Genomic DNA, 19,454 nt, shown 5'->3' with positions numbered 1-19,454 from the left:
ACAAGTAAGCTGAAGCTTAGCATTTTGGGGCCCTGTAGAAGTTTTGAAGTGCCCTGACATTTGTTTTGTTTGTTTTTTTTTCAGTATCTTAAAAACATATTAAATGGCTAAAGTATAACAATACTGTTTTCATCACTAAATATTCAGGGCTACAATAATACGTGAGCAGCTTGAATATACATGCCGAGGCAGCAGAAAGGCACAGGGTGCGGCAGTGTCTTCTATATTTTACAAAAGCACAAAGTTTTGTTGTTATTATGAATGTATAGAAGTAAAAGTAGACCCTTTACAGATACGAATGATGTATTGCTCTTTTCTGATCAAAAGATGATGGAGTTATTTAAGTTCCTTTAGGGGTTATCAGGAAAAAATGCCACAAAATGTGCCGGAGTGTTTGTCGACCCGAGAGGGTTAACACTTCACTATAATATCACGGTGGTGGGGTGTGTATTTATGATTCTTTGGATAAATGATAATTAAATAATATTTTGCTTAGTGTGTTCTTATGCTGGTACCTTGACTGGTTTAGGCATGGATAAATAAATATGACACAAAAACCATCAGTAGGTCCCTTAATAAGTCATTTATGAGTGATTCATAGAATTTTTTAAACGATAAGTTCAAAACGGCTGATTCATTTAAAAACAAAGCATATGGCTGTCTTTATGAATTGGTTATTGAATCATTGACTCAAATGATTTGCTCAAAAACAGATTCACTGGAAATACTGCAGTACTGCCATGAGATGCACAAATGTTCTGCTCCGATAATGCTGTGTCTAAAATGTAACTCAATAACTAGATTCACACAGTGAATACTTTTGATCGTTTTCAGATACAATACTATCATAGACAATACATATCAAACACTACATAGTGCTGACTTTTCTTCAGGAAATGTAAAAGTCTACTTTTATCTGCCTTTTGTGGCTTGTTTTGTGGAAAACAACAAGTGCACACAGAGAAAAGGTTAAACATTCAGTGCCTTTGCACATCTCACCAATGTTAATGCGATCTTTGATCTTGGCGTCTGGCGGGAGACGGAGAGGGGTAGTCAAGGACAGCAGGGGCTTTTCGGTGGAGGTTTGGCAGCACAGCTGTGCCTCACTGGTTCATCCACAGACTCATTCAGAGGTCAATACGTATCAGACTGCAGTGTTCTGTTTTGCTAACAGTGCAGAGCTAAATTGAGTCCACCGCTACCTATTGACTTGTTCTGGGAATGTAAGCAGAGATCGACACGACACTGGCAAAATTACGTATTGAGAATCTAAACAACTGGAGGCAGAGGAACAGTGCAATTATAAAGACAATAAAGTGTGATTCTGTGATTCGCGTGTCATTATAATTTTAACTCGAGGGTCAGATTAGACAAACCGTCACCCGTGAAGACTGCAAGGCTGTATGCACAACATGCCCTTCTGAAGCCAATATTATAATAATGAATGAATTTATACTACTTTCATTAATAATAGTGTGGTTAAAAACTGAAGGGTGCACATGGAATTTACTAATTTGATTCACCAGAGGCCTTAAGGTCACATACACATGCAGAATCGATAATTAGAGAAAACATCAAACTTTATGAGAAAAGTACTCCTTGCTCCAAGGATTTAATAAGGCATCTAAAGATGAATATTAACACAAAGGTAAAGAGAAGAAAATTTAAATTATGTATAATAAAACTGGGGTGTGCAATATTGACCAAAAATTATATCTCAATTTTTTTTTTGCTAGCGATAGCAAATATAATCAATCAATCAATCAATATTTTGCTGACTGTCATTTTACATTGTTAAAACATCAATGATGTTATTTCTGTAGACAATAAATATCGCACATCTATGTGAAACGTATACTGTATACTATATAATAAATATTATATTATTATAAAATATTATAAATATACACACCACCTTTCATAAAATAAAATAACATAAAATAAAATGGATTATAACTGGATCTTTTGGAAACATTTACCTCACATTTCTATACTGCTGGTCTGACTTCAGTGAAATGAGTCTGGTGAAAATGTAAATGGACAAATCATGTTAATTGTGTTTTAATTCTGCTGATGGTATTGAGCCGACATTCATATCAGCCATTAAGAGCTCTAGTCACAGAACAAAAGAGCTGATTGACTGTTACTCTAGCAGATTATGAGCAATTCGAGCCCAGCAATCATAATCTGCTGGTTTATATGACTTCTAGATGAAATGTTAATGCATGCAGTTACAGATGATTACATGAACATGAAAACCATCAGCTGTCTTGAGTGCTGCTGCAGAAGCTATGAAATGGTAACCAGCATTAGCATACTGCTGTTTACCACTACAAAATGTATTATGTACCAAATCATGCTAGTTCTGGCCGATCATGCTGGTTTACATGTAGCAACAACCAGCTTAACCAGCTAGTGCCAGTAACAGACCATCACTGCATCTAAAACTAGCTATTAAACTTGAATGTGGTTAATACTATCACTTAGAAACCACTAAGCATATCCTAGCAACCACGTAGCAACAATCTAAACAACATTCAGAACACCCTAGCAACTGCATAGCAACATTCCAGACTCAGAGCACCCTAGCAACCACATACAGTAACAACATTCTGAACAACACTCAAAACAGCCTAGCAACTGTACAGCAAATTCCAGACTCAAAGCACCCTAGCAACCACATAGCAACATGCTAAACATTTAATAGATCCTAAAAACTGCATTGCAAAATTCCAGACTCTGTACACCCCGGCAACATGCTAAACAAGACTCAAACACCTTAGAAACTCCATGACAACATTCTAAACAACATTTAAAACCGCCTAGCAACTCCAAAGCAACATTCCAGACTCAAAGCACCCTAGCAACAACATAGCAACATTCTAAACAAGACCCATTAGATCCTAGCAACTGCAAAGAATCATTCCAAACTCTATCCTAGCAACATTCAAAACAACATTTAAAACACCCTAGAAACTCCATAGCAACATTCTAAAAAGCACTCAAAACAGCATGGCAGCTGCATAGCAACATTCCAGACTCACAGCACCCTAGAAACCACATAGCAACATGCTAAACAACAATCAGAAGATCCTAGCAACTGCACAGAAGCATTTCAGACTCAAAACAACCTAGCAACAGTCTAAACAACATTCAAAACACCCTAGAAACTCCATAGCAACATTCTAAGCAATACTCAAAACAGCCTAGCAACTGTATAGCAACATTCCAGATTCAAAGCACCCTAGCAACCATAGCAACATGCTAAACAACAATCAGAAGATCCTAGCAACTGCATTGCAAAATTCCAGACTCAAAACACCCCAGCAACTGCTTGGCAACATTCTAAACAACACCCTAGAAACTCCATAGCAACATTCTAGACAACACTTAAAACAGCCTAGCAACTGCATAACAACATTCCGGACTCAAGGCACCCTAGCAACCACATAACAACATGCTAAACAACAATTAGAAGATCCTAGCAACTGCATAGCAACATTCCAGACTCAAAACAACCTAACAAAATTCTAAATAACATTCAAAACACCCAAGAAACTCCATAGCAACATTCTAGACAACACTTAAAACAGCCTAGCAACAGCATAGCAACATTCCAGACTCAAAACAACCTAACAAAATTCTAAATAACATTCAAAATACCCTAGAAACTTCATTGCAACATTCTAAACAACACTTAAAACAGCCTAGCAACTGCATAGCAACATTCTAAACAACATTCAAAACTCCCTAGAAACTCCATAGCAACATGCTAGACAACACTTAAAACAGCCTAGCAAGTGCATAGCAACATTCCAGACTCAAGGCACCCTAGCAACCACATAACAACATGCTAAACAACAATTAGAAGATCCTAGCAACTGCATAGCAACATTCCAGACTCAAAACAACCTAACCAAAATTCTAAACAACATTCAAATTACCATAGAAACTCCATAGCAACATTCTAGACAACACTTAAAACAGCCTAGCAACTGCATAGCAACATTCCAGACTCAGAACACCCCAGCAACTGCATAGCAACATTCTAAACAACATTCAAAACACCCAAGAAACTCCATAGCAACATTCTAGACAACACTTAAAACAGCCTAGCAACTGCATAGCAACATTCCAGACTCAAAACAACCTAACATAATTCTAAACAACATTCAAAATACCCAAGAAACTCCATAGCAACATTCTAAAAAGCACTCAAAGCAGCCTAGCAACTGCACCACCTCTCATTTTCATTTCATTCACTCTTTTTTTTATTTTTTTGATGTTTTTCTCATTATTTAGGGCCAGAGTAAAGTGCAAGATAGTTCATTTAAGTTATGGGTTTGTGCAAATGACTTACCCTAAGTACAAGAAACAAAAGTAATTGTAATGCAAGAATTGTTATTAATCTGGCCTTCCAGTTCTACAGTAAGCTGACACCATCGTTTTAAATATATATATATAGCAAAATCTACTGCACGATTATCAGAACACACAAGATGACCGGCTCTCCGTCATCACTTATTCTTCAATGACTTCAGCATGTGCAAGTCTTTTCAACTCCTCTGGGCTCTACGGCCCACTCCAGGAACACACAGTCCTCCATATGCCACCAGCCCACCAACCGAACCAAAAAACACCTTATTAATAGATTCTCTGCCAAAGAGAAGTCACGTCCCCGCGGAGCGTAGTGAGTACAGAGCGCCGAATGAGTCACGCTGAGAATTCCTTCAGCTTCTTCAGACGCGTCTGGAGGAGATCGCATCACGGCGGAGGATAGGTGGCTCTATTTTGAGTCACCGCGATCCCCACGGAACCGAGGCACGTAGCAAATGCAAAAGGCAGCGAGGCGGCGGTTGATGGACGGGGTCGGTCAGATGAGACGAGAAGGCTGTGAATTAGTTGAAGTACATGAGGCATCTTTGGGAGTCTGTAAGTTGGCAGCACATTAGTAAAGTCAGACAAACGCAAACTCGGTTTTATCAGCAACAGCATTAGAGAGACCAAATTCTCCTTCGGAATAAGAATTAGAATAAATTACAGACGGAAAAACCAGCCACCACAGGAAGTGTGACAGAGAATATAAGGTCACCTCTCCGGATGATTCGGTTAACATCTGCTTATGACACCCTCACATCTTTGGAGGGTCCCTGGAGTTCGGGACGTAATTACACTTGGATGAGATTTTGGATTCAATCAGAGTGAATACGGAAGCAGGAGAGAATATCAATAAAATATTTCCACTGTGTGTGATTAATGCGAGGAAACTGTAAGATACTTTAAAAATCATGTTCATATTTTGCCCTTTGAATCTGACAGTTTTAGACTCATCTGAGTGACACTAGCTTGATTTTTCTTATAAAGAGAGTTTTTTTTTTATTTTATTTGTTGTTTATTTTTATTTGTAGTGTCATAGCATTCATTTTTTCCCCATTAACAACCATATTAAAATCCATATTTAAATCACAAACCAAATTTAAATCCATAAATAAAGTAAATAAATATAAACACATTAAATCATCTGATTTAATATATATATATATATATATATACACACATACACATATATACATACATATATATACATATATATATATAGACACATATACATATATACACACACACACACAAATACATACATATAAATGAACATAACAAAAGCTATGGCTATCTTAAGTTAGCTCATTTTCAGGAATAGAATTTTAAGAAAAATGCAATAAATTGCTATTTTCTGCACGAAACAAGTGAATTTTGCCGAGATATTTTCAGAAATGATAGACAAAATGTTATAGAATAATAATTTAATGAAAACCTAATTTTGAAAACAAAAAAAATTGACATTCAACCAATTTTCAGAATTTCCTGAAAACGTCCCAGCACAACATCCGACAGGTTTTCCCAAATCGCATCACAAAAATATATATACATATATATAATTAATTATACAGTACCTTGCGAAAGTATTCATACCCCTTGATTTGTGACAAATCTGCAAATTTATTAAAAATACATTTCTAAAATAACATTGCATAAGTATAATATAAGGAAGAAACATAAAATGTGCAAAAAAAAAAAAGGGGTATGAATACTTTTGCAAGACACTGTATAATTAATTATGTGTAAATAAAATGTATTATATATATATAATTTGATATATATTAAATTCAAAATATAAAAAATGTATTCAAAACCCCCCAAAAAATAGTTAGGATCACGACCAAAACAAAAGATTGCGCTAAACGTTTTCAATGCTGGAACCAGTAACATCCCATAAATCCGATATAGATGAGATTATTCAGGCAGACGCTGGTCTGCGTTTCATCAGCCCTATGATGGGACTGCATGGAGCAATTATTGTCTTATGAGAGTCATGTTTCAAAGACAGGAAGACTAAATCATTATCCTTAGCAAAAACAACCACTATAATCAAAGACAGGGAGAGAACGCGAGGCAGAAAACAAGTTTGAGAAGAAGGGGGAAAAAAACTACCACCACCACAGCTGACAAGGGAACTTTTTTAACACAATTAATATTTATTTTATTATTTTTTGTTTCAGAGTCATTTGAGAAACAATGGCGCTCTGAGACGGAGTTATTTTAGGGGTAGCTGACGCTAATTGGCAATGGGAGTATTGGCTAGTCTCCCACTTTCAAAATAATTAGTAAAGCACACAGCAAGATCTCACACCCGGAATTAAACGCACAGCACTGGAACCCTTAGCAACCGCTCTGCCTGGTAACGGAAGAGAGTACGAGAGATTTTGATAAGCTCCAGTGAGACGGAGCTGAACTTCAGCCGTGGAGAAATTTAATATCATTAGAAATCTATTAAATCGCTCTCTTTAAACGGAGTGTTAGTCCATATGCATATAGCAACCACTTCATCACTTATAAGGGACAAAAAGTACACGTTTGAAGACTATTACAGTAAATTATCTTTATTTTTACCCTCTCTAACTCATTAGAAATCACTGATGTTGGGCATACAGTAGGGCTGTGTGATTTTTATCGTCTATGATAATCATAATTGTTGTTTTAATGATGTGCAAGCTGACATGATTGAGTATGTCACTCGCTTTGCAGTAAATAAATGAACAAGCACACGTTCAAAAGCATAATGAAGCCTATTAGAATATAGTTAAAATGCCAGTATAGGCTAAGTTGTACAAGCAAAAAAATATCCTTTGTTTTTTATAAGATATGATTTAGTTTAGCAATATCACACAAGCAAGAGTCTTTTTTCTGATTATCAGTGTGTGAGCACTGAAAATAGTTTCAAAGTTTGATCAGAACATTTCTGCATTCCTGAATGAATTATATCAGCGATTCAAAGATCCATTCATAAAAATAGTTAATTGTTTCCTTTCTAAATGAATCAGACATTCTGAATGAATCGTTTGAATGAATGAATCACTTATGAATGAATCAATGAATTATTCATTAATATAGGGACTTTCCACCACCTACTGGTGATTTTACTGTCATATGTGACCCTGGACCACAAAACCATTCATAAGTAGGGCACGGGTATATTTGCAGCAATAGCCTTGTATGGGTCAAAATTATCGATATTTCTTTGATGCCAAAAATAATTAGGATATTGAGTATAGATCATGTTTCATGAAGATATTTTGTAAATTTCCTACCGTGAATATATCAAAACTTAATTTTTGATTAGTGTAATATGCATTGCTAAAAACTTCATTTGGACAACTTTAAAGGTGATCTTCTCAACATTTCGATTTTTTTGCAACCTTAGATTCCAGATTTTCAAATAGTTGTATCTCAGCCAAATATTTTCCTATCTTAACAAACCATACATCAATGGAAAGCTTATTTATCAGCTTTCAGATGATGTATACATCTCAGTTTCAAAAAATTGACCTTTATGACTGGTTTTGTGGTCATATTTATTTATCCTGGACAAGCATAAACCATCCAAACTTCCAGCACAAAACACACTCAACAAAATATTGTTTAATTATCATTATTAAAGGAGAAGTCCAGTTCCAGAACAATAATTTACAAATACTTTACTCACCCTCTTGTCACCCAAGATGTTCATGTCTTTCTGTCTTCAGTCATTAAGAAATTATGGTTTTTGAGGAAAGCATTTCAGCATTTTTCTCCATATAATTAATACTTCATTGGTGCCCCGATTTTGAACTTCCAAAATGTAGTTTAAATGCAGCTTCAAAGGGATTGAAAATAATTCCAGGCGAGGAAGAAGGGTCTTATCTAGTGAAATGATCGGCCATTTTTTTGGAAAATAAAAATCTGTATACTTTTTAAGCACAAAAGCTCGTGTAGCACAGGCTCTCGGATATGCGTCCACGATGCTACGAATTATTGATGAGTCATTCTTGAATGATTCGTTCATTTTGAACAAATCTCTAATGTGACTCGGGAAGAACGAGTCGTCTCGGGGAGTGATTCGTTCAGTCATGCATGCGCAACATCCTGTTAGGTTCTGTACTGGAATTAGTTCACCTGTTTTGTGTCTTCAGGTTTTTCGAGTCGTTTGTTCATCTTATGGGGCTGTCACGTGATGCACGAACGACTCGAACCTGAAGACTCGAGAGATGAACTAATCAATTCTTTTTCCGGCTCACATTCCATTAGTTGCGCTAATGGGGCTGTCAAGTGATGAACAAATGACTCAAACCCGAAAACTTGTCAGATAAGAGGTGAGGTGAGCTAATCAGACTAAAGACCCAGGTAAACAATGAATTAATCTTTTATTGTTTGTAGTGTAATTAACATTTGTGTAAGCAGTAGATGTGTTAGGGAATTAACACGTAACATTTTAATTATATTTTGGTAAAATGAACAAATGACTCAAAAAAAGATTTGTTCATTTTGCTGAACGAGACTCAAAGGACCGAGTCGGTAAAATGATCCGAACTTCCCATCACTACTACAAATCACGTCTAAGTTCATTGTCTGTGTACTCCGACTCAAAAAGGTAGAGAATGGCGAAAAACTCCATCTTTTTTTTTCCTACAACTTCAGAATCGTCCAACATCGCTGTACCTTTTTGTTTGTAAACAGCGTTTGACTTACTTGCACTTTCTTAGTCTTTGCGTGCTCGCTTTGTAAACACTGGGTCTGTAGATCCGACTATGTTCTGTGTGACCTTTCGACGTGATTCAATAGTAGGTAGTGTTGTGAACGTGCATCCCAGAGCCTGTGCTACATGAGCTTTTGTGCTTAAAAAGTATACAAATTTTTATTTTCCGAAAAAAATGACTGATTGCTTCGCTAGACCCTTCTTTCTCAGCTAGGATTGTTTACAGCCCTTTGAATCTGCAATTAAACTACATTTCGGAAGTTTAAAATTGGGGCACCAATGAACTCCATTATATGGGGAAAAATCCTGAAATGGTTTCCTCAAAAAACAATTTCTTCACGACTGAAGACAGAAAGACATGAACATCTTGGATGACAAGGGGGTGAGTAAATTATTTGTTGTTCTGGAAGTGGACTTCTCCTTTAACAAAATCCCTAAAAATACTGAGATATAATTTTTGTCTCAGAGGTTGCCCTTTTATTAGCTCATGAATCAAAATGAATCAGATTGTTCTGCAAAAACTCCTTTGGGGAGATAAAAACAGACCCAAATGAGTCAATAGCTGACCTTAAGCAAGAATATAACACTTTAAATTGAATGCAGATAGCAGGAGGAATTCAATTAGAAGCATTTGAGTTTATATTGAGATCTCTGACTTTTGATTGCAGACTTGTTATATTGAAATTTTTGTGTGTAACAAATACCAAACTTGGCGCTCTGACAGCGTAAAAGCAGCCATCGATGCCAGAAACAGAGGCTAATCTCTCTAAAAAGTTGTAAACATTCAGTCTCAGATTCTTTTAAAAGATAAATAATACAAGAGAGCCCAATAATATCACGACAGCTTTCATGTAAGAGTGCAACGAAACAAATGTCATGTTCAAAAAAATAACACATTAACTCAAACTGTTCTTGCATCCTCCACAGGACTTCTGGTCCAGCGACATGAATAAGATGAAGAACTTCAAGAGGCGTTTCTCACTTTCCGTGCCACGAACAGAGACGATAGAGGAGAACGAGTTCACAGAACAGATAAACCAGCTCAACATCCGCTGCAATGATGGTACGGCTTTTCTTTTGACATTTGCGTCTCCCATTTAAAGCACAAGAGTCTGATGTGAGCATCTTGAAGCCCACTGAAATAAACAAGACTTGTGTGACAGTGCTACCAGGCATTCCTCACTGACTCATTTGCCAAGAAAGCTGGTTTAAATCTATAAAGAAAAACTGTAGCTTAATCAGTTTCCAACAAAGATCAAAACAAATTAGGAGTAGGGTAAATAATATACCATAATCACAGATCGTCCTACCCAGATGGATTTGATTTCTCAGAGGACGCCTGAGTGAAAAAAAAAACAGACATGTTAAATTCGGATGGGATTTTAAAAAATAAATAAACAAAAATACAAATCTGTGAAACACACATGCACCTGACCTCCTGAGGGAAAACTAGTCCCATCCAAAAAGGGCTTTAGTCTAATCCTACAATATGAACTGTTTGTTTTTCATTAATTTCATGCATAATGAAGAATTTATAATAACAAAAGACAGTTAATTCTAATTTGGGCATCAGTGGTTTGTTTCCTTTGTTGTGCAAAAAATTGTAGATTTATAAAAACGACATGAAACTTCAAATAGATTTTGCATAACGTGATGGATTTACACGTGAAACTGAATATTCAGAGAGAAATGATGAGCTGCGGGACTTAATTTTATTTATCAGGTCAGCATGGGATGGAAAGTTTATCTTTATTGTTAGCTAGTGTAAAAAATAAAACTATTATAAGCATTTTTGTTGTTTGAAATAAAGATTAAATCGTTTAAAATATAAATATCAGATAAAAATAAACTAAAAGAAAATTAGAAATGTTGCCTTAAGTTAAAACCAAAATAAAAATAAATGTAAAAGGTAATGTAATAAAAACTAATAAAAATGGGAAAAAAGGAAAACTCCAAGTCAAAAGCTTTTGAACAGTAAGATTTTTAATGTTTTTTTTTAAATATCTTCTGCTCACCAAGCCTGCATTTATTTAATCCAAAATACAGCTAAAGCAGTAATATTTAAATGTTTAAAATAACTGCTTTTTATTTGAATATATTTTCAAATGTAATTTATTCCCGTGATCAAAGCTGAATTTTCAGCATCATTACTCCAGTCTTCAGTGTCACATGATCCTTCAGAAATCATGATATGCTGATTTGCTGTTTAAGAAAAAAAATGTATTACTAGTATTATCAAATCAGACTATTATTATTATTATTATCAGCAAATCAGACTATTATTATTATTATAATTATTATTATTATTACTACTACTACTATTATTATAAAGGATTATGTGACTGGAATAATGATGTTAAAAATTCAGTTTTAAAATCAAATTTTAAAATATATTCAAATAGAAAACAGTTATTTTAAATAGTAAAATATTTTAAAATGTTACTGTTTTTGCTGTACACTGGATCAAATAAATATGGAAGCCCGTTTCCGCCACTGAATAAAAAATAAAAAAGGTAATTACGACTTTTTATCTCACAATTCTGACTTTTTTCCTCTACGAATTATGAGTCACAAACTCGCAATTGCGATTTATAAAGTCCAGTTATTAGGAGAAAAAAAAAAAAGACTGATGTTCAGAGAATTGAGATTTTATATCTCACAATTCTGATTTAATTTCTTAGAATTCTCGGAATTCTGACTTTATAACTGACAATATTTCTCAGAATTGTGAATTTATATCTTGCAATTATGACTTTATAACTCGCAATTGTGAATTTATATTTTTGTATCACTCAATTCTGAGAAAAAAAGAGTCAGAATTGTGAGAAAAGTTGCAATAAACTTTAAAAAAAAAAAAAAAAAAAATAAATTATTCAGTGGTGGTAACGAGCTTCCATAAATAAATACAGGCTTGGTGAGCAGAAAAAAAAAATATATGAAAAAAAAATGTAAAACTGTAAATATAAAAATCCTAATATATATAAAACACTGTGCTTTTAAAGTCAACCAAGCACATTCCAAACCTATTTTACATCCACAATATGACACATTCATGAATGAAACAGGATATTCAACCAGACAAAATGTAGGGTGGGATATATTATCCAATGGGAATTGGTTAGACTGATGAACCGCACACAATAAAATCAAGAACATTTATTAATAGAGTAAATAATGTCCATTTTGAAGCATCACCGCAAGTCAACTGAGGCAACCTTACTCAATTCGAAGCCTTCTGGATTGTTCTCAAATAGAATGAGATCTCACCAAGTGCCCAGGAAAGTAAGCGGCCCTTAAGAGTTTGATAATCTCTCCAAGAGATGAGAGAGAGAGATGCATCTAGCGGCCTGCGAGGACCTCGGGGTCAGAGCCGCTCCAGAGAAGATGAGGAGGAAACAGGATTCTGACCCTCCAGCATCTTCGCTCACAGTGGTGCTTATCTTTGTGCCTACATTATTAATGCAGTGGTAATAGTACAATTCTGCTTCGCTGTCTGGCTCTATGGTCTTAACGCCTTCTCAAGTCAATATTAAATCGAATTTCAAGGGAGAGACTACAAGCAAGACCATTTTAAGAATTTAAGACTCTGTCAAAGATCTACAGGGGTTTTCGTGCACCTGCGGACTTGATATAAATCGATAATGCTAGTTATTGGCCGGTCTGTACCTTATTTTAACTCTAAAGAAAGAGCTTATATACTCTTTATTTTGGATTCCAATCAACTTTATAATCAAAAAATACATTATGGTGACAAAAATGACTTGGAAATGCATGTTAGGCATCCTGTTCCATATTTTTTTTTTTAATAAAAAAAAACAAAAAAAACAGCAAATTTTCACTGTTCATGTCTGGATTTATATAAATTTAATCATCACAATAGTGGTACAAACCACAAAAGACTTCAAGTGCAATCAAAAATGAAAAAAAGTGCCTGGCAATATTGTTTTTCCAACTTAGCTCTGTTTATTTATTTATTTTAAAGACATTAATACTTTTATTGAGCAAGGACATATCAATTTTTTCAACACTGACATTCATGATTTTAAAAAGTTTTCTATTTCAAATAAAAGTTGGTTTTCACAAAAATAATAAGCAGGACAGCTGTTTTCACCACTGTCACCAACTGAATTTCATGGCTAAAGACATGAAAAGCAGAGGAAAAGACAAACCAGTTCGACTGAGTGAGTCATTTATATTGGAACCGCTCCGACTGATTCAAACTTGTGACTTCGATCATTCAGTTCAAACAATTCACTAGCAAAAACCAGATCAAAAGAGCCATTCATTTTCAAATTTCGGCATCACTTGTAATGATTTTAAAAAGCACATAGAGTGTTAGGTGAAACAAAGCTTCTCAAAACTCGGAATCAGTTAAACCACTGCGTTGCAAAATGATTCACAGTTTCAAAACACTCCAATCTGATCACATATCACAAATCATTTGATTCAGATCGGGACTTCGGAGCAGGTCCGCAAATCATTTCAGGAGGTGAATAGTGAATAGTTTTGATCTAAATCAAAGGATTCACGATCCGTACTCCAAAGTCCTGATCTGAAATGATGGTTCGCAAATCGTTATTCAGATCAGAACTTCAGAGCACAATCACAAATCATCTGATTCAGTTTGGGACTTCGGAGCACGTATCGTGAATCATTTGATTTAGATCGAGCGGGTTCGTGAATCATTTCGCAAATTGAATGATTCGTGATCCACACTCCGAAATCCTGATCTGAAATGATGGTTCACAAATCAGATCGGAACTTCGGAACATGGATTGCGAATCATTTGATTCAGATCGGGACTTCAGCACCCGTATCACAAATCATTTGATTCTGGGAATTTGGAGCGCATATTGAGAATCATTTGATTAAGATCAAAACTTCACAGTGGGTTCGTGAATCATTTCGCAAATTGAATGATTTGCTAAGTGCACTCTGAAGTCCCGATATGAAATGATGGATTGCAAATCATTTGATTCAGATCAGGACTTCAGAGTCTGTATTGTGAATCATTTGATCATAAAAAGTTACTCCAGGAGAAAATGCAACTGTAAGAATTTAGTCCGTTTTGTAACAAGTACAAACTGAAGCTCAATGCCCTTAATCTGCCCTAAATGACCGTTTTTGGTCATTCCAATGATTTCTTCCTGTCTAAGCTAGCATTACTTAGTCAGAATAAGCTGTAAGGTGCATAAAACCTTTGAAGGACAAAACTCTGTCTACACAAGACTGAATAAACTCATACTAAGAAGCCAAACCAGGCGATGAACCCTCGGTCCATGGCAGGACGGGGACTTGGACCTGGCTGCATGCTGGGAACAAAACATTTGTTTGGGGAGTAATCAGGCTCCTCAGCTGTCTGTCTGAGGCAGCTGTTTCCACAACGCCCCATTTTCCCCCCACCACGAACCAGCTGCTCCGATTGACTGATGGGACGGCACGCTGTTACTTCCTCCACCCCCGGGAGAGATGGCAGCGACGGAGACAGCTGGAGCACGATGGGGTTTGGAAGGAGGGAGCAGATCCGAGGACAGGCGGGGAGTAGACGCAAGAGCGCTTTTCTTCTATTTACCCCGTCCCCTTCCCTCCAGCTGCAAATGAACCTCCAAGCCAAGCGTGGCGGGAGAGACGTCTGCGGGTCGGGATGGAAAAAGCGTCGGAAACGCCTTGAGAAATGGAACGCTTCGTTCCAATTCACTCGCCTATACACCTATGATTATTAGAACTCAATTACCGCAAGGTTAATGTGGAAGAAACCGATCCGAGTCACGTTAGGGAGTCAGACCTCATATTTCCTCCCTGCCAGCACGTCTGCCTCCATTATCTCGTTATATTTGTGATGTATCGCTGATCGAGCCGCGACAGAGTCATTCTCTGTGGAGAGGCGCCCGTGATGGAGCCATCATGCAAATGTTGGCGACAGTCTTTTGGTTAACAAGTGTTTCTTGATTACCACAAAGATGTAAGCTATATTTAATGATAATGCTTCCAAAATGGCTTTTCAACAGATTCCTCGGAGGGTTCGAGCATAATTACAGACCCAGAAACACCCACCCATCGCTTTTATAAGCGCTCTAAATCTCATTGAGGAGTTTATACCGCAAAGGATGAATGTAATGTGTGTTGTGGCGAACTGAAAGGAGAGGCATCTCATTTAGAGACAGCCATCGAAATAACCACCAGCTGTCGTGTGGCCCTCTGGCTAGGCATGAATGAAAAGTGTGCTCATTTCCGATGAAAAACGGCAAGGGCTGCAGTGTCTGGATGGTTTTGCTCAGAGGTACGAATCAAAACAATCATGCGAACATCACAACAAGGAAGCAGGTGTTCAGGTGCGCATAAAATAGCTTATATTCAAGCACAAACGTCAGGAGAAAAATAACTAGACCAAAGAGGACCTGAGGGCCTTTCACAAAACTTGTCTCCTAAGAATTCTGCAGAACACACACACACACACACAAAAAATAAAAATCTAAACTTTTCTAACAAGTTAAACACTGCATTGCATCATTCAAAGTTTAAGTCAAATTTAACTCTGTTACCTCTGAACTGTTGAAATTTTTTATTGCACTACTTGAGTATTTTTTAAATTATTAACTGAACCTATAAACAAATTATCATAAATAAAGAAAAATTTTTTTTTTTAAAGAAATGCATCCTTTTATTTAACAAGGATTAATCAAACTGATAATATCAGTAAATGAAATAAAATATTGTTTTTATTTTAAAATTTTATATATAAAAATAAATAAAATAAAATAAAATAAAATAAAATAATAAAACACATACTTTTAAAGTTTATTATTAACAAAACCTATGGAAGTAAAATAAAATAAAATAAAATAAAAAATACATGCTTTTAAAGTCTGGGATCAGATTATTATTATTATTATTATTATTATTATTATTTTAATGAATCCTTTCATTTAACAAGGATGGATCAAATTGATCATTTAAAATATCAGAAATACTTTTTAAAATTATATTAGTATTGTTTTAATTATTAACAAAACGTATGGAAGTAAAATAAAATAAAATAAAATGAATCATTTTATTTAACAAGGATGCATCAAATTGATCATCTAAAATTTCAGAAATACTTTTTAAAATTATAGATGAACAATCCAACAAGTTAAACAGCACAATGCATCATTCAAAGCTTATGTCAAATTTAACTAAATATGTCATCTTGAAACTGTTTAAATATTTCACTGCACTTCTACAACTTCTTTTTTTATTATTATTATTATTTAAAATAAAATAAAATAAAATAAAATAAATATATATATCTTTTTTTAATTAATGCCTTGGGAGGCATAAATTGATTTAAAAAAAAATTATATATATATAAAAAAAAGTATTTCTGATATATATATATATATATATATATATATATATATATCAGAAATACTTTTTCAATTTCAACTAATAGCTGTCCTACTGAATATTCTATTCATCAAACAATCGTGAAAAGATAAATAAATAAATCTAACTGTTTAAAATTTTTCATATATTGGCAATAATAACAAATGTTTCTTAAGCAGCAAATCTATATTTTCTGAAGGATCATGTGACACTGAAGACTGGAGTAATGATGCTGAAAAGTCAGCTTTACCATCACAGGAATAAATTAGATTTTTTTAAATATATCCACAAAGAACACTTATTTTAAATTTTAATAATATGTAACATTATTACTGTTTTTACTGTATTTATCATCATAAATGCAGCCGTGGTAAGCATAAAAAACTTCTCTCAAAAATAAAATAAAATAAAATAAAATATATAAATTATCAAATGCATGTCTCATCATTCATTTGCTTTCCCTATTTTTGCAGTTTACCGAGAACACTTTTTTTGCTACCTACCCAAACATAAACCCCCTCTTCCATGATGCTACTGTACGTGCAGGACTTTACATACGGAGGTCAAAGCAGTGCATTATGACTGTGTTGGGACACACACTGAAGCCCTGACAGCAGTCATTTGAAATGGCCTTTAGTCTAAATATTCCGTCTTTCATGTTCTATTATTAATTCCCTTGTAAATGAGGAGTGCTAATAGTTTTCTGCATAATCAATTATAGTCCAGCGGGTCAAAGCCTTTCGACACACAATTTGCCTAATATCTGATGACCTACTTTCAACCGGACACTACAATCAATTCTGTATAATTAGCTGAAAGTGTGCGGCACCTGTAACCCCATAATGAAGCAAAATATCAGTGGTTAACAGTAAAATTAGTTTTACAAGTGGCCAGTTACCAGCCCAGATCTTTAATAACCACCCCAGAGAACGGTTTAAAACCACAAGGGCACAGCAACACGGCTTATCAGTCATTCACCTCAACCGCCGAGCCACCTTTGTTTCAATGACAGCTCGATTTCTCTGCATTATTAATGTGTTGAGAGCTTTCGTCTCTGAACAGGGAATGTCTACTTGAAAAAGGAAGTTAAGCCTGGAAAGAAACAAAAAGATGAATGTTTTGTTTCCTTTATTTCAAGGAATTCTAATTATATCATCATTTAGTCACCCTCATGTTGTTGCAACACCCATGACCTTGTTGCAAAGCCACGTTTCACTATATTCTTCTATTGTATGTAGAAGAGTTGCGTGAACATTCTGCAAAACTTCTCCTAAAGTGATTTACAGGTAAAAAGATGTCATACGCTTTTAGAAGAACGGTAGGTGATTTGGATCAAAAATAACTTTTTTTTTTTTTTAATAGGAAAACCAACAGTTGGCTTTACTATTTTGCAAGTTGTCTGAGCAGTACAGCCAAATTAATTTAAACCCTATTTTAAAACCAAGCTAGCCACTAGCCAAACCTACCAAACAGCCTAAGACATTCATCATATCATTGAACTAAATTATGTTATCAACATGCTAATCATGGTATCAATCTGTTAAAACATGCTATATACAGTGGGTACGGAAAGTATTCAGACCCCCTTAAATGTTTCACTCTTTGTTATATTGCAGCCATTTGCTAAACTCATTTAAGTTCATTTTTTTCCTCATTAATGTACACACAGCACCCCATATTGACAGAAAAACACAGAATTGTTGACATTTTTGCAGATTTATTAAAGAAAAACTGAAATATCACATGGTCCTAAGTATTCAGACCCTTTGCTCAGTATTTAGTAGAAGCACCCTTTTGATCTAATACAGCCATGAGTCTTTTTGGGAAAGATGCAACAAGTTTTTCACACCTGGATTTGGGGATCCTCTGCCATTCCTCCTTGCAGATCCTCTCCAGTTCTGTCAGGTTGGATGGTAAATGTTGGTGGACAGCCATTTTTAGGTCTCTCCAGAGATGCTCAATTGGGTTTAAGTCAGGGCTCTGGCTGGGCCATTCAAGAACAGTCACAGAGTTGTTGTGAAGCCACTCCTTCGTTATTTTAGCTGTGTGCTTAGGGTCATTGTCTTGTTGGAAGGTAAACCTTCGGCCCAGTCTGAGGTCCTGAGCACTCTGGAGAAGGTTTTCGTCCAGGATATCCCTGTACTTGGCCGCATTCATCTTTCCCTCGATTGTAACCAGTCGTCCTGTCCCTGCAGCTGAAAAACACCCCCACAGCATGATGCTGCCACCACCATGCTTCACTGTTGGGACTATATTGGACAGGTGATGAGCAGTGCCTGGTTTTCTCCACACATACCGCTTAGAATTAAGGCCAAAAAGTTCTATCTTGGTCTCATCAGACCAGAGAATCTTATTTCTCACCATCTTGGAGTCCTTCAGGTGTTTTTTAGCAAACTCCATGTGGAGAGGCTTCCGTCGGGCCACTCTGCCATAAAGCCCCGACTGGTGGAGGGCTGCAGTGATGGTTGACTTTCTACAACGTTCTCCCATCTCCCGACTGCATCTCTGGAGCTCAGCCACAGTGATCTTTGGGTTCTTCTTTACCTCTCTCACCAAGGCTCTTCTCCCCCGATAGCTCAGTTTGGCCAGACGGCCAGCTCTAGGAAGGGTTCTGGTCGTCCCGAACGTCTTCCATTTAAGGATTTTGGAGGCCACTGTGCTCTTAGGAACCTTAAGTGCAGCAGAAATGTTTTTGTAACCTTGGTCAGATCTGTGCCTTGCCACAATTCTGTCTCTGAGCTCTTCAGGCAGTTCCATGATTTCATGATTCTCATTTGCTCTGACATGCACTGTGAGCTGTAAGGTCTTATATAGACAGGTGTGTGGCTTTCCCAATCAAGTCCAATCAGTATAATCAAACACAGTTGGACTCAAATGAAGGTGTAGAATCATCTCAAGGATGATCAGAAGAAATGGACAGTACCTGAGTTCAATATATGAGTGTCACAGCAAAGGGTCTGAATACTTAGGACCATGTGATATTTCAGTTTTTCTTTTTTAATAAATCTGCAAAAATGTC

The 19,454-nt window shown here is 35.8% G+C and overlaps 1 protein-coding gene across 3 annotated transcripts in view; it reads left to right on the top strand.

The window, feature by feature from the left end:
- Nucleotides 1-19,454, top strand: part of cdk18 (cyclin dependent kinase 18) — a 128,600-nt gene that overhangs the window by 64,257 nt on the left and 44,889 nt on the right. For all 3 annotated transcript variants that reach the window (XM_051123307.1, XM_051123309.1, XM_051123308.1), the window contains exon 2: nt 9,998-10,133. In XM_051123307.1, the coding sequence (XP_050979264.1) occupies nt 9,998-10,133 (136 nt within the window). The remainder of the gene's footprint in view (nt 1-9,997; nt 10,134-19,454) is intronic.

This window comes from Labeo rohita, chromosome 11 (assembly GCF_022985175.1).
Source record: "Labeo rohita strain BAU-BD-2019 chromosome 11, IGBB_LRoh.1.0, whole genome shotgun sequence".
Lineage (NCBI taxonomy): Eukaryota > Metazoa > Chordata > Actinopteri > Cypriniformes > Cyprinidae > Labeo > Labeo rohita.
This window is presented reverse-complemented; position numbering and strand designations above follow the sequence as displayed.